The 16,900-nt window shown below is 44.9% G+C and overlaps 1 protein-coding gene across 1 annotated transcript in view; it reads left to right on the forward strand.

Annotated features, from left to right (window-relative positions):
* Nucleotides 1-16,900, forward strand: part of Trpm (transient receptor potential cation channel, subfamily M) — a 271,033-nt gene that overhangs the window by 210,953 nt on the left and 43,180 nt on the right. Inside the window, exons 6-9 of the mRNA XM_072286136.1 lie at nt 10,431-10,591; nt 11,460-11,684; nt 12,594-12,720; nt 13,618-13,690. Coding sequence (XP_072142237.1) covers nt 10,431-10,591; nt 11,460-11,684; nt 12,594-12,720; nt 13,618-13,690 — 586 coding nt within the window. The remainder of the gene's footprint in view (nt 1-10,430; nt 10,592-11,459; nt 11,685-12,593; nt 12,721-13,617; nt 13,691-16,900) is intronic.

Here is a 16,900-nt window from a genome sequence, read left to right on the forward strand (position 1 = left end):
GATTCATGAGATTAACCAAATTGGACCTGAACATTTAGCAGCTTCTGTAAAGCGTGCATCACCAAAGGTTTACGTACCATGCAGTGAAGTTGCTTTATTGTATTACGGGCGGCAAAAAATGTTTCCAAAGCGTGGACGACCACCCTTGCAATTTGCAAGGGAGCTATTTTACTGCGTTACGTCAAAATTTATATACTTCTCGAATTTTTACAGTGAGAGTCGGACCCTTCGATGGGGAAAATGTAAATAAAAAAAATAGGACAGGAAGCAATACCGCAGAAACTTATAAAAAGAAGCTGGATGGCCATGCCTAAGGTGCGACCAACATAATGCGAAAGGTCTAAAGCCTAAATACGCGTATAAACAACGGAGTCTAGCTTTGTCTGCGAGTTTATTCCCGTCTCTCTTGCACTTCACGGACTGCTGACGTTTCCGAAGGAAGCACCTGTGCGAGACTGATAAGCGAAAACGGCTTATAAATGCCGCGTCTTTTATTCCCTGCTTTTTATACGACGTGCAGCCAAGCGGCCTTCGTTAACACTCGTCGCAAGCAAAACCTTCACTTTGGATCTGACGGCTGCCAATTACGTGTCGTACAAGCACCCGCTGTTGTGAGACGTTCGCGAAGCAGACTTGCTTCCGGGGTGGTGTGAGCTCAGTGCTGACCTAGACAAGCCAGGATTAACAGTGTTTTCACCCCTCTAACAAGATCGAATTACACGGGATACTAGGGATGATAAATGACGTATAAATAAGCGAAAATTTCTTAAGGGTGGACGTATCAACAGAACGAAATGCCGGACTTGTACCAGTCTTGTTAATTCGTGATAAAGGAAAAAAAGAAAAAAATGTTGCAGTCTCGCCCGAAAGGCGAAGCATCGATTGCGATAGCAAATTAATACACGGCTATATGAAGTAAGTATAGTAGTTTATCGGCCGTAACAACTGAATTAACAAGCACGGTGTCAGCGCGCACAAGCAAACACGAACCTATCCCACTCGATGAAGGCGGACACCCGCTGCCAAACGCTGGTGTGAGTAAGCGCGGCAGCAGCAGCGAGCGAAGTGACTGTGCGGCCTATCGCTTCAACGCAGGTGGTGGTGGTAGTAGACAGCGCGCACAAATGTATCAGCCTTCTGCAGACACCTTTCAAAATACGGCGCGCGCGGCTGCGCATGGCCGTGCGAAGTACGGACGTGTTGGCGGAGCCGAAGCCGCCCCCGCCTCCCTCCCGCACGGCCTCCGCGCTTTCCTCCATATATGAGGCGCGAGATTGAGCCGCGGTGCTCAGTTCCCCTTGCGTCCGGTCGGGAAAATTGAAGTTGCTGCCGGAGCACGAAGCTGCCCCCCCCCCCCCTCCCTCCCTGCCTCGCTCCCTCCCATCCCGCCCACGGCCTTTCGCGCGACGGAAGATGGCGCATTTGCTCTCTGCTTTCTTCGTTCGCGCGGGCCAGATTCAGCCGCGATCGCCGGCTCATCCTCGCACACTTTCACTCGCTCATACAGCTCACGGCGAGCGGTGACTATTTTATCCCCCTTGGATTTTATGCGGAACATCACGCCGACGCCGACGTCGACGGTAGAAATGCTCCTGGAGTGTCCATATAATTGCTATCGCAATAAAAAATGGCATAGTGGTCAAAAGAGGATCGAAAGAACGTTTCGGCCCAATAATTTGTTGTGAAGCGCAAATGTTCGTGAGATTTATATAACAGTGATAATTGATGAGGATGACGATGATGCGGATGATACTACTGCTACTACTACTACTACTACTACTACTACTACCACCACTACTCTTACTAATAATAATAATAATAATAATAATAATAATATAACAATCAGCCAAGCTAACGTATGATTGAATAAGGCGTAGGTAAGCCGTGTTGGCATTAGGTCATTGCCATTGTTTACAGAGGCAGCATTACGAACCTGCGAACTAGCAGCTGAAGTATAGCGAACACGACTGGAATTACATTATCGGGATTTCATGAATATTTACCGGAGAAATTTCGTAGTAACTTGTTGCATGCATCTCATTCCTACTACTGCCCTTATTATTTTTTGTTCCCTTCTCTTCAACGTCTATATTGTGGTTATACTTGTCAGGAGTTGCGGGCGTCCCGAATTTTATGCAGAAAGTGTGCTTTGTGCAGTCAACATTTTTCGAAAACGCTTGCACACCGGAAGTGTGTGCATGCAATAAAGATGCTCTGGGATTTCTGCATTTATATTCTGATGCAGTTGTCGCGGGTCACTAAGAAATAGAAGGTAACGGTAAAGCTTTAGAATTAAATTTCTCCACAGCGAGTGCGTAATTCAGATTGTACAGGCTATCACAGTTGAAAGTGTAGTTTTATAAAATATCAAACTACCGCTGTAATGTTTCGACAGTAATAAGTAAGTATTTATAATTGTTCTTCACATTCGAAATTACGATAACACCCTTTCTGGCGTAATACAGACAGAAAAAATAGCAAGAGCAAGAGGTGGGATGGCATATCTGAAACAATTTGAAAAACTGGTCTACATATTCATTAAGCACAAAGTTCAAACTAAAGTACACTTAATGTGGTCCTAAGTTAAGAGGCGGAAACAGCCACAACAAAGCTACATACACCGTGTTTACTGCCGTAAATGCAGATCTGCGTGAATGTTCCTTTAAGGAAGCGACAAACTGTGTTCTCAGTGTCCAAATTAGTTAAACTCATCTAGTCGAATATTACCCGCTCAGCGGTAGTGTTTCTTGCAGCCGATTATTTTAAGGGGACCCTTACAAGTTTTCAACAACGGGATTTCACGAGGATCACCAAATTCAGCAGAGAAAAGAACTCTTGCGAAACTATGTATCTCCTAACTTAGGGGAGATATAACGTAAAGTTATCGCAAGATCGCATTTCTGCCACTAGCCCTCCACAATTGGTGAAAAATATTTCGGCTCATTCCCACTTCGTCTGTCACGCAGGACCATAAAAACAGCAAAAACTACCCATCTGATATGACGCTTACGTACAGATTACGCATGATTAGGCGAAACAAAATAAAAAGTTTTTTTTTTTTTTCAAATTCTATGCATTCTCCGCCATTAGCCCTCAGCTATTGGCCAAACTATTTTTCTCCTTCGCCACTTCGCCTTTCTCTCACGCTGTCTCAAAAAACACAAAAAACTCGCCGTGTAAAAGTGACGTGTACGCAGCGAAAATGTATTAATATGGCGAACAAAACTATTCTTTTTTTCCGGTACAGCCGGTCATTATTGTTTCCTCCGTTCCGAAAGAAAGAACAGATGGCTGCCAGCCGATCGCTATGGCACTGGCTACTTGGAGCTGCCGGGGGGAATGGATTTCTCTGCGTTCATTAGAACGCTATTTTTCTAGCTCAACTATTTTCGCCTGATTTCTGTGCATATCACGGGGTAGCCGCCATGGGTTATGGCACGGATGCAACTTGACGTCCCCACGCCTCCGCTGGTGATGGCGACTTCAGTGGTGGCTGCGTCTAGAAAGCGGACTGGCTTCCAGAGCGACACCTACCGCGACGATAACTGTGCCTACTCGCTCAGCAGTGAGGACTACTCCGATGACGACCTTCAGCTTGTGAGGAGCTGCAAGGCAAAACGAAGAAACATCAGGGCCTACCTTTATTCAAGCACGTCGACTGTAAGACAAACTCGGAATACTTCAGTCAGTACGGTTATATTTGGACAGGAACTCGCTACCGACATCCCGAGGCGACTCAACGGACAGTCTATCTTGCAGCTCCTTGAAGCCGTGACGCCAAATCAGGTCACCGATGTCAGAGCCAACAAACGAAAAGAATGTCTTGGCTATTGACGTTGTACATGAGACGGCGCTGGGAACTTTGGACACTTACGGAACTTGGCGGCATGAAGGCCCGCTCGTATACTCCTCTGGACAGTGACACCACTACTGGTGTCATCTACGACGTGGACGTTTCTATCTCTAGCGCTGACTCACCTATACTAGTGAAGCCAGCCTTGATAGCTTTGCCATAACACGCGTGTCTCGACTCGGCACATCCCGCTGTGTGTAGGTAATGTTCGAGGGCGAACCTCTTCCCTCACACGATAAGGTGGGCCACTTTATACACCCCGTACGACCATTTATCCGAAGGCCGCTCCAATGCCGCAATTGCCTGGGGCTGGGGCCCGTAGGTGCTGTGTGCGAGAACACGAGAGTGATCGCGCTGCGCAGAGCTCCATGCTCCGTGCTGCAGACTACTGTGTAGCCACGGTTCTCAAATGCCCCACTTGCATCTGGTCTCACGATGCTACCTCAAAGGACTGTCCCAGAATGAAGAAGCAAAGGGAGGTCTTCAAGCAGATGTCGAGACCGTTCGTCTCTCCGCGAAGCTGTTGCGGCCCTTAGAAGGCGACGCTCCCGACGACGTCGGACTTCAAAGAACGCAGATGCCTCCGTGAAGAGCGCCATCATATATCCGACAACTCCTCCACCTCTGCCCCCTACGCTTGGCAGAGCCGAGTCTAAGGTCGTGCTGCATAACACCAATACTGAAGATTGGCCCGAGCTAAGAAAGCGACAGCCGCCGCCACAATTGAAGTCACAACCGAAGGAACCGCCGGGGCCAGAGCCGATGGCACAGCTGAAGCCACAGTTGTAGCCACAGCTGGAGCAACAGCCGATGCCATAGCCCAAACCACATTCACATCGAGGGATACAGCGCACCGCGGTAGAGTCCACAGCGCCGAATGCCGATAAATTGTCCGAAATATGTTTACAATGGAGTACTAATTAGCCCATACACAAACCTTGCTACAGTATATGTCTGAGGAAGACCTGCAAGTGGTTGTAATGCATCGGTACCTCATAAATACCCTTCGTGTACTTTTCAGTAAGTTTCTCCGTGAGCGCGAAATGCAGTGCAAGTGTTGGATGCTCTTAATCCAGTGCTTGCAACTCTCGAGCAAGCCCCATAGCTCACCCGCAGCCTCCTGTTCGCACAACGACCACTGGCTCTTTGGTCGTCCCAGATGTCATCAATGCAGATCACCAGCTATGGAACTCCCCTTTGTTGTCACGGTGCTTCACTGCACACACAGTCATCACTCCCTTCTTTTCTTCATTCTATTCCCTCTTTCCCTAACTCCCAGTGTAGGGTAGCAAAGCGGACGCTCGTCTGGTTGACCTCCCTGCCTTTCCTCTCTTTGCTATCTCTCTCCGCGTACATTAAAAATGTTTTCGTGGCAGTTTGACGTTGTCGACCCCTTTTGGCACGAATACGATATCGCTCTGCTAACTCTACTTCACTAATAGTTCATTTTAGCGGCACTTTCAACCCTCCGTTGCCCGCCGCCGCGATGTTCGACCAGCCACACCGGAAACTAAGCAAGCGGATAGGCGCACCAATCGGAAACACCTGCGCCGCGCAGCTCATCTGGTTATCTACTTTCAGCACGCTAGCTCGGACCCGCCGAAACCCTCTCTCCATTTCTGCGCGCTCCTCGCCCCTTGTCAGCCCATTGGATAAAAAGACAGCTAAGATGGGCAGTTCTATTTGCTTTAAAAGCAAACAAAAGTGACCTCGTATACACGAGGAGAGCATTTGATTTGTGCGTTTAAAGAACACGGCTTGCTTGCTTGAAAGCCTTTATTGAAAACAAAAAGAGCGGTGGAGGCAGGCCGCCGCCTGATGCTTGCGTCTCACCGGTTACGTAATTTTGCCGTCAGGAAACTGGAATAAAATCACAATTGAAAACTTTTACGTTACATGGTCTAGGATTTAGAAGTTTGTATTCAGAGTTTAGATAATGCTTTATCTTTTGTTTGTTTGGACACCATGTTTTGAGAGCTCTCAGACCCGCAGCGGTTCAATAGACATGACGTTCTATTCCGAAACAAGAGGATGCGGGTTATAGTCCTGACAACAGCAGCCGGACTATGGCTGATTACAAACACACTGGTGTATTTTTATTAAGTTTTGTTAAGAAAGCTCAGGAGGCCAAAATTCTTCTGAAACACCCTACTGTGTTTCGTAGCGCTGATATTGATTTTGAAAAATTGTACAATCATAACGCAAAAAGCGCGAAAACTAAAACAATACCAATGTTTCCGAGAAAAAAAAGATATGACCGTATGCACTAATAACCACCGGAATCGACATAGCTCAATATGTATGCATTTAAAGAATATTCTTTCTCGTATACACCCCGCATACGGTTCAGCTAAGGCACGCTAAATGAATTACACGGGAAAGACAGTTTTATTTTCACGGAGTTCAACATATATTTTGTAGAGATATTGCAGAATGTTCCTGAGAACCCTCCTCAGTGTTGTTGTTCTTGGTAGCTGAAGTAACTACGCAAATTCTTTTGAGCGTATTTCACGGTTCCGAAATTCAGCCGTGATTGTTTAAGGTCAACACTCGGGGCCCTCTTCTCTTCGTGCTTAGCGACCTTCTCTTTATCATTCATGAATGCTTAAAGCAGACCGCCTAATTAAAAACCGATGGAGGGAAAGATCGTGAAAAGAAGAAGAAAAAACAAACTACCTTATTCGCCATCATGAAAGGTCAACGGCTGGGATAAAATCAGCGCTAAAAGTAAGAAATAGCGAGTTTTGTATAGAAGAAAGGGAACGCTCTTTCGTTTGTGTTTTGAAAACAGAGCTACCGTTATCGTTCCTTAGGCCTTGAAGAAAACACTTGATGCTCTAAAGTGCTATAAGAAAAGAAAACTAAGATTAGGAAAACAATGTTGCGACAGAGAACACAACGCCTCGTACTGCTGTAACAAATTTATTTTGCCTGGAGCGGGAGAACGCAGGGAATAACTTTGCCTCGGGCTGGTTTTAAATGGCGGGGTGCGGATGAACAGTTTATTATGAAGATAATCTGGTAAATGTAATATAAAGAAAACGGCGTACGCTCTGCAGCGAAATTCTCGCTACCAAACGAGTACTGCCGATAAAGTGTCCTGTCCTCGCATACGCAGCAGCCGCCCGACGTTTGCAGTGACCGTGTCCAGCAACAAGGCGCACGCGACATAAAGTAAATAGATGTGCCGCAATAGGAACAGACCGACCTGAAGAAGTATGTTTATTTATCCTAGGACGAACAGTTCTACAGTCCTGTTCTTCAGTTTGTGTACGAAGCGGGCCAGCAATTGCGTCTTCAATCACTGTATTGTTTCATTTGGCAACTTGTACGGCATATAAAAAATGTACTGTTTTTACATTGGCACTTGTTCGTTTACAAATGGCACTGTTACACTTGAGCAGCAGCACTTTCAAGGCGCTTGAACCTAATTTACCTGATATTGAAGACCGGCAATCTAACAAGCAAAACAAATTACGCCTCCTCAGCTAGCCTTTCGTTCAGCGTACCCAAACAGTGGGGACCGTCCGGTGGTCGCCACTGTTCGGGATTTATTTTAGTGAAGAGACTGAAGATTGTCCTTATCTTCTATATTTATTATTTAAAAATATTCTACGCTACATTGATCGTGGAACTTTAACATCTCATACCAAGACCTGTCCTTTCATCCGAAACCAAAGCGCAGAGTTTGAGGTGCCGAATTATATACGGCTCTTTTAACTCGTCCAACTATGTCTGTTCGAAATTTTGTGTTGCAAAACCTTTTTGTTATTTTTTGCGGCTTGCCATGTGAGTGCGCTCCTGAGCACCGTACTGCGCTAAAGAGAGCGTACGTTCTTCGGAGAGAGGAAGAAAAAAAAAAAAAAAAAAACAAGTACTAAAGCCGCTCTCTTTAGAACGCAAAAAAAAAAAAAAAAACACTGTGTTAAATGTCTTCTGATACGGTATCGTGCCTGCGTTGGAGAAAAGAGGTCAGGCAACGGACTTTCTGAGCACAAAAGTAAATGAACGTCTCTGTGCACAAAACTGTGGATACTGAAATAGAATGTGACTGATGGTCTTCTTTATAAGAAGGTTCCGGAAACACTCTAGTGATATAAAAACAAGAAAGTGATGTTTAATGCCCTCGCAGTGCTTGTTGTGTCTTCTAGATACCTGCTGAATTGAGATGTCACCTGTGTCATCATATTGAAAAAAAGAAAGAAAAAGAAACGATTCTACGTTGGTACCTACAATCTCTCGACTGTTGAAACCACTGCTCACACGCTTAACAGGAATAACGGAAGCCTACCTTCCCCATGAGCATGATGCGTGCAGCACGTGGTAACACCTACTTAAATTAGTGTACTTCGCCGTTTGCAGTTATTATGAACAAGGATCCCGTGGGGGAGCCGTAACCTCTTTCAAGTGAATGCATTACCTTTGCCGGTGACAGGTCTATTACTTCCTGCATATCACTCAGCAGCCATTGAACCTTGAAATATGTTAACTTAAATTCACTAACTTTAGATAAGTATTGCGTAAATTTTAGCTACACTAAGGATGTTGTGCTACAATAAGAAAAGATTCCCTACGGACGCGCATTGAGAGACAATTCAAAACTTAAGCTACAACTGATGTGGAAGAGCAGTGTGCGTGCGTCCGCGCTGCCCTTCTATATGTTAATCATGAAAACTTGCCACTAACTCATTGTTAACCCACTCGTTCGCATAAACTTAACAAAGTTCAGGGAAGTTTTGTTGTTAAGTGTGACATAATCATTGTTGTTAAGCGGATAATCATTTAGATGACACAGCTTTACATGGGCACGTGTCTAGCGGCGAAAGAGAACTCGACTCCGAGGTTGCTCGTGTGTATCGATTGCACGGTTCTGTGTGCACGTGGTGCCTTCTTGCTTCCCCAGAAGTCTCCCGTCGGGTCTTGCTGCTTGAGCAGCTACATAATGGATCGATGCCGATGTAAACAACCATATCTCTCGAAAGCATCACTAGGTGATTCTCAGACTTGCATCTTCTGGAAAGCAGTCGATATTCTGGGAAAATAGAAAGGCTGCCGTGTTTTGCGCCTTCGTTGCGGAAATTGTTCCGCGTAATGTTAACATGCAATATGCTCTCGCGCCGAAGGCAATCAGATTTGCGCAGCTTGTGAAATACGGCATCGTCACAGCTACGCGAGAAAGGGCGGGAAGAAAAGCCCAAGATGCTTCGACCTTTACGCTTGGCGTGCACCGCTTCGCAGATGGGGCTTCTCCCAATAGTGGGTGGCTATTCTAGCTTCGGTTCATCCTCGCCTTTGCATTCTGAGCGCGTGAGAGAGAGGGAACAAAATGAAAGAGAAGACCGAAAAGCCAACGAGACCCGCGTCCGGTTTTTTGCCTTACATTGGGGAGTGGTGCGCATGATCGCATTGGTGTTTTTCGTTTTGGAGTATGCAAGTGTCTACGCAGTCGAAGTGGCGAATTTGGCTCACACTAGCGTGAATACGCTGCTCTGCTGACACTGACACCAATTTATCGCGTCTCCAAGACCAGAACGAGTATGTATATATTGCTGCAACAGGTAGGGCGTGAGTTTCGTCAGGTATAGTTGCTATGCGCCGCTCTCAGTAGATCTTCGATTAAGCATGTAAGTGGATTTCAACGCTAAAAAGAACGTGACTGTTGCAAGTGAGTTATGCGGAATTACACAAGGAAAAGGAAGGTTCATGAAAAGAAAAATAAAAACAAAAAGCAACCACCCAACTGCAGCGCGAAGCGACAAGGAAACCCCTACGGATTTCTGAGAATATGGGTTTCTTTGTAACTTCGTTGGGTGGATTTCAATTCTCCCTTGCATCAAATGCGATTGTTAGCTAATCCAGCAAAGATACTCTATGAATGTGCACACATAAGTGCGAAATTATTATCGTATGAGTGTGAGTGAGTGAGTGAGTGAGTGAGTGAGTGAGTGAGTGAGTGAGTGAGTGAGTGAGTGAGTGAGTGAGTGAGTGAGTGAGTGAGTGAGTGAGTGAGTGAGTGAGTGAGTGAGGACGTTTAAGCGGCGACTCTAAGGAGTCCGTAAATGCAAATTTTAATCAATGCTCAGAGAGGAAGGATGGAGATAAGTGGCAGTGCATTGATAGCAATATCAACAACAGCAATATCAACAGAGTGAAATGGGCACAACCAACCCAAATTGAAGCGTGCCTAGCATATTGCAACGGCGTGAGGCCTTACTGCATCTACATAACCGGTGATTACATTACTACTTCTGTGTTCCAAGCTCAAGATGGAAAGGACAAAAACAGTCTTGTTTGTCTAAGGCTATAAGCAGATCACTGCGCGGCTGCTACATCGGTGCTGACACAAGGAATGACGTTCTTTCGCGAAGTTCTTTACTGTTACTTTGAGCATATTTGCCGAGTTCACATCGGGAATGCAGTCGCCAAACATGAGGACACGAAGCTGAATAGCAACCAAAGTTTCGCGTTTTCTGCAGCATTCCAGTGCTTATATTGTTTTGCCTCGCTGCATGTTCTCCCATATCTGGCCTACTTCCCGTTTCATACATCGCCCTTTTTCCTGCTTCCCATTCTCCAGCGGGTTGTGCAGTACTACAGCATATCGTCGCCCAAAAGCCGCTTTGCAGTCCTCAACCAGCACCACTCTTACTTTGTGCTGGCCGACAACGGCACGACGGGAAAGTATGGCGCCGAGATTGGCCTCCGTAAGCGCCTGGAGAAGCACATCTCCCGGCAGAGGTTTTACCACCGTGAGTGGCGCTTGCTTTACGCACTCTGCGGCTGCCGTCCACGCGCGGTCACTACACAGTAGTGCGGAACAAACATAATTGGTTCCGAATTGGTTCGAATGCCTAAAGCGAATCAAATTCAGCTGAATAATTCCATCTCACCACTGAATACACACCGTAAATAAGTGCTTTGCTCTGTTATAAATTCGTTTCTGGAGTGGGATTGAGGCACGAAAATACCCCAGCTACTCCATATCTCTCCGTTTTGCAGCAATAAAACTAACTGATTAAAGAAGAAAATGATCGACCGACTGACTACGTGACTAAATGAGTAAGGGAATAAGTGATCACAAAGAAAAGCAATGCCCAACAAAGGAGCGTTCAGTGAACATATATATGTCTCAGAAAAGGTCTGAACGAAGGCAATCATCACGCGACGACGCTCTCTTAAGCTGGATATACGCATTATTCTAAGACAATCATATGTCTGCAGCGCCGCGAAAAATTGGTATAGCGGCGAAACAGCGAAGCTATCTTTGTAATGCATGTATGAAACTGGTGCACGGCGGAAATTCAATACTTCGTGATGCGCAGATATTTAGCACCGGCACATCACAGAGATTTCACCATCACACCATAAACAGACAGAAAGGCAGACTGTTTTGCTTTCGATAGTTTTGAAGTCATTTGGATGTTCATTTAGGACGGATAAATTAAAATGACGTTGTTAAGCATGCTTCCCGCATTCTCTCTTTCTTTCTTTCTTTCTTTCTTTCTTTCTTTCTTTCTTTCTTTCTTTCTTTCTTTCTTTCTTTCTCTCTCTTTCTTTCTTTCTTTCGTTCTTTCTTTATTACTGACTTACGCATCTTTAAAGCCAGAAAGGTTGAAGGCGGCCCTCTTTATCCCTTTCTCCATGCAGGTTCGAGCGTGCAGTGGTGCGGTATTCCCGTGGTGTGCGTGATTGTCGAGGGTGGCCTCAACACCGTGCGCACTGTGCTCGAATACGTGACCGACCTTCCTCCGGTGCCCGTGGTGGTTTGCGATGGATCGGGACGGGCCGCCGATCTCATCGCCTTCGCGCATCGATACATACCCGACGACGAGTACGTACAGCGGGCGACCCCGCTAAGCGCCGCAGTTCGTTTTCCGCGGAAAATGTGTTGATAGAAAAGCGCTTAGACATCCGCGCTATAATGAAATGCTCAATAGCACTGACTTAATTGTGTCGAAAGCTAGTTAGACTAATCAACGAGATGACAGATTACGTATTCTCCTTACAGCGTCAGCTTTCTTCTCTGCATGCCAATGTACTCTGCTGCACTTTCCCACTGTATCATTTTTTTTTTCTTACCCGCCATGGTTGCTTAGTGGCTTTAGTGTTGCGCCGCTAAGCACGAGGTCGAGGGATCAAATCCAGGCCACGGCGGCCGCATTTTGATGGGGGCGAAATGCAAAAATGCCCGTCTACTTATACTTAGGTGCACGCTAAAGAACCCCAGGTGGACAAAATTATTCTGGAGGACCCCCCTACGGCATGCTTCCCAATGAGATCGTGGGTTTCGCACGTACAAGCCGATAATTTATTTTTTTAGTTTCATTCCCCTCTCTTACCTACCTCTTTCTTGCAGTCATAATTTTTTAGGAATATTGCTCGAGAAAATGGACTCACTCAAAGGTATCGAAGAACAGCACTCTGACGCCTGTTGTTACATTCTGCCAGAAGTAAGCGAAGATGCAAATAGGGGAGAAAAATATGGCCTGTCTTATTTTGCTTTACGCGGAGAATGAAAATTCTAAATGTTAAAGAAACCCGCACTGAATAATTTGTTTCCGCTGTTGCACGCGTTATAGGTGTGAGCCCGAAATAACGTTAATAACAAATGGCGCAGATTTCGTCACTAGTGCATTTGCAGATACTTCACATATACATATATACATTATTCCGAGCAGCGCTTTCCTATAACAGCAAGCCATGTGCGCAAGCTCACGCGCTCGCGCGCATTGCTTCACAGGAGCAAGTTGCCCGAGGGTTTCCGCGAGCAACTCATCACCACCATCCAGAGGACGTTCCAGATACAGCAAGAGCAGGCCGAGCAAGTCTACGTGGAACTCCTGCAGTCCATCAAGAAGAAAGACCTTGTACGTTCGCGTGGGTGGGGACAGCTGCACCGACGCTCCTATCCCGACGAGGCTGTCGCGCTCAAAGCTTGTCATTTATGCGCTTTTCTTTTTTTTTTCTGCACTGCCGCTGTGGGCGTCCAGCTGCCTCAACCGCGTCGTTCGCGGGCTGCTTTCTTCGGCGTCGCAATGACGTCTTTTCCTAGTGACAGTTGCCAGCCTGCATTTTCTTGCGTCTATGTTGCCTTCCTCTTAGAGGGAGCGAAAATGCTGGCAAAAAGAAAAAAAAATACTTGTGTGTGGGTGCGTAGCGATAACGAGATGAAAGAAAGCGCTGAGGATTAAAAGATAACCGGCGATGAGGGAGAAAAGCAGGTGATATGTTTAGCGCTGGCGGGCACGAAAGACGTAGCGGTTAACTTCTCTTGACGGTGGACGAGGTGGAAGCATGCGCCGAACACGATAAAGGTTACTGCAGGTGCCCGCGACAACATGAAGAGGGTCCTCAGTTCTTCTGCCGCATACATATCTAATGAGATAGTGGTTACAATTTTCGATGCACAGATTCTGTCATCTATACCTAACCAACCGAGCACACTGGCACTCTTACCGCAATGCGCAGCAAAACGTTGCCACCACAGCAAGTGGCATGCATCCGAATGCCGTCCAGGTGTGCGTGTGAGACTAAGTGAGGGGCGCCTAAATGCGTCCGCAAGGTGCGTTCGATGCGCACAATACAGCACTCGGTAGAAGCGGGCCCGTAAAGAGGACAGGAGATCGAGCACTCATAGATGGCTCAGTGGAGTGCTCATCGCCACAGCTCGGCCTTGCAATCACGGCGTACTTTCATCTTCTCCTTTAGTGTCTATCCTATCGCCCTGCGCCCCCTTACACCCCGCTTCTCCTTTTGACTCGCAGATAACGGTCTTCCGCATGGGAGAAGGCCCCTGCAAGGAACTCGACCAGGCAGTCCTGTCGGCTCTGCTCAAAGGCAAGCAGACAATGCACCGTCAGCCTCTCGGCGGTTCTTTAAACAGAAATGTTCTCTGAAGATAGGTTCAGCTAGGGGATCAGTTGAAGGAGCTGGAGGCGCGTGCCTCCAGCGGCTCCACTTCACCTATATATGGGCTAAAGCGCTATGAGGAAAAACAATAATTCGAAAATATACCTATTCAAAAATAGTCAAACAGTGGTTGATGTGATGTCTGCTTTAAGCGTTTGACAAAAAGAAAAGAAAACACAAGACCAAAGAAGAATGTTTTTAAGAGGAAGCTTTAGCTGGGGTCCAACTCCGACGCGCCCTATTCAAATACATGTAAAACGCAGAAACGCTTTGCTGAGATAACCCCTGGACCGATTTTAATGAAATGTGTTGCTTTTCAAAGAGAAAGGTAAACTATAGTGACTGTTCAGAGCGGAATTTCTATTTAGGGCTCGAATTTTCTTTTAAATAATTTCAAAAATTTGGAAGTGGGAAATAAATAGAAGCATGAAGTTTACAAATCAATGGTTCTGCATCAATAACAGATATAGCGGTCCTGTGAACGGCATCCATTAGATAATTCAAATCAGACAAATTCGATATGTCAACTTATATCTTACGTGATTTCTTTACGTTATGTATAAGGGTTCTGCAAAAGCCGTATTTGCATATTATTACATTTTTTTTCAGATTAATGTGTAAGATCTCAATTTTATTCGCCTTAGATGTAATATTAGGTGCAATTCCCATAATTGTGACATCATTTTTCATTGCCGAGTTACAGAGTTGTAAACTTGATAATTTTGTTTTCTGAATATTCGCGATATTTGTCAATGTTTAATTAAATTTAACAACCTAAATCGAAAATTCGAAACCAACAGTCATAGATTTTACGTTTTTTTTTTAATGCAACAAGTCTCGTGAAATTTCGTACAGTGGTTGCCGAGAAAAACGAATTCTCCATTTAGATGTATTTAGATAGGAGCACCTGAGCTACAGCTTTCTCTTAAAGTCTGAACGTACCCAGTGCAGGGTTAAAACAAATAAAATAACCTCCAAAGTTAAACAATATCAAAATAAAATCAAAAGTGAAAGTTGCAACGCGTATACCTTGAATGTACGGCAGGCTGCTACATAAGTTTGAAATAAGTGTTGCTATTCTTACGTGATTTATTCAGCGAGATGAACGACGCACAGAAACGTTTGGTCATTAACATTCAGAGCTCAGAGGGTGGAAGCTCTGCTCTCGTTTGTGGTGCGACGAAAAGGACGCTTAAACAAGGGCGAAATCATTTTACACAGGTGCAATATTTCGCAAAACTCTGTTCCCATTTATTTTTCTGAAAGTTGATGACCTGGTGCAGAAAACAACCCTTTCCTTAAATGTGCCACCCGAGCTGCAGTGGTGGGTCGATAGTACTACGTCACAGATTTCATATGTTCGACTATATTGGTCTTTTTCCATCTGAAAACGTTCTCGAAGCATGCTTAGGTGTGTTTTTGGTTCTTTCAGGATTCAGCGCAGTTAAGTTCTAAGCACAACCTGCGAAAATACTTTGTACAGCGCCATTTACATTGCCTTTGAATGCCAAAAATCCTTCGTATTACTTCGTATTGATATAAAGAAAAGCATTAAGAACTTAGAAATATACCTGTGTTAGTTAGTTGAATGCATGATGGCTAAAATATGAGTAATATACATGCAAAACGCGACAAAGCACACTGACTATAGTGGCACCTCACGTGATAAGGTGCTCGTAACAAGCTAAATCGTACTATTCACATACCTAATGAATATCGACATAGAAAAGCGATTATTAAAATCATACTGGCAGCTTAGAAGCACGGTATTCAATCAGAATAAAGCAATCATGTTTTAAAGCGAAAAAAAGTCAGACCCAAGCACAGAGATAGATGATTTTGGCTGAGTGCGCTTAATCAAAAAAAAAAATAAATGAAAAAGCCGCAAGAATTGATTTGAATATAAGGACGTGTTGAAATATAAAGATGAAACCTTACATTATTCAGCTGCATTCTATGATGTTTCTCGCATTTCTCGTTCACATAAGTATTTTAGTGCTTGCGTGTTTTTTTTTTTTTAAATGCATGAGTTTATCTTCATTCAGCGTTTCTAAGTGAAAAGACATGCTAAAGCTCGCTCAAAATTTAATCAACGTCATATCACGTGGTTATAATGTTCTTGTACGTAATGGGTGTGTTCTAGTACTGTTCTAGTATCTACACGCTCCACACCTTATGAAGGTCCGCAGCGAGTAAATATTTAACAGCATAGGTTGGCCAAGCCGGAAACTTGTGTCATATTATTTCCGCACCAACCGTGCTAATCCTAACGAGTTTTATATCTTTCTAGTTTCCACTCTGTTCGTGCGAGCTAGTCGTCCCGAGCACGCCCGCGAGGTTAATTTAAATTGGCACGCCACGAGTTTCGGATATCTGATGACAGCCGTTCATTACGCGCTAAACTGCAGGCTGGTTTTGCAAGCTGATCGGCTTACGTGAACGGTATGCGTAGTCTCGAGCGAGTAGCTGCGAATGGGTCCCGGAAATGAACGGTGTGTTGTGCGTTTCCTTAAATACATGCGGCTTTGGGGAATCCTCGTTTGCAAAGCGAAACGAATGAGAGCCAATGGTTGAATATTCAAGACAGGAAGTTTGAAGCCCCGTGAAGCTGCGCTAAATCTTCAAGGATCTCCTATTTTCTTAACTAAGAATGCAGTTTATGTAACGTTCACTTAAAGGGCACAATATTGTTGAAGCTTGAGCAGAGAAGCGAATTACGCTCCACCAATCAAATCCCCCCTCTCCGAATAAAAACAAAAAAATCAAGCAATGGTCGCGAAAAAACACTCCAACTTTCAAACGGTTTTTTGCGTGTCATTTGTTTCTTGTCAAGCACCAACTTGGCGTTCTTCGTTGTCACTACACTAGCCCGTGTAAGTTCTTAAAAAAACTCTTTAAACATTTTTTATTAACACAAATGCATGCTTTTGAGTTAAGAAGTACGTAATGTTTATAAAAGAAATGAAGAATAAGTTCAATCTTATCGTGCAAACGTTTAATATTGTGATCATTAAATAAGAATTCACCCAGATGATTGGCTAGCGTTTAAAAATCTATGACGTTGTCTGTACGGCTCGAGGCAATCATCTGTCCATCACCTACGTAGCAAATGGCTAATAATTTATTTCTATAACAATT

Source organism: Dermacentor andersoni, chromosome 2 (assembly GCF_023375885.2).
Source record: "Dermacentor andersoni chromosome 2, qqDerAnde1_hic_scaffold, whole genome shotgun sequence".
NCBI classification, from domain to species: domain Eukaryota; kingdom Metazoa; phylum Arthropoda; class Arachnida; order Ixodida; family Ixodidae; genus Dermacentor; species Dermacentor andersoni.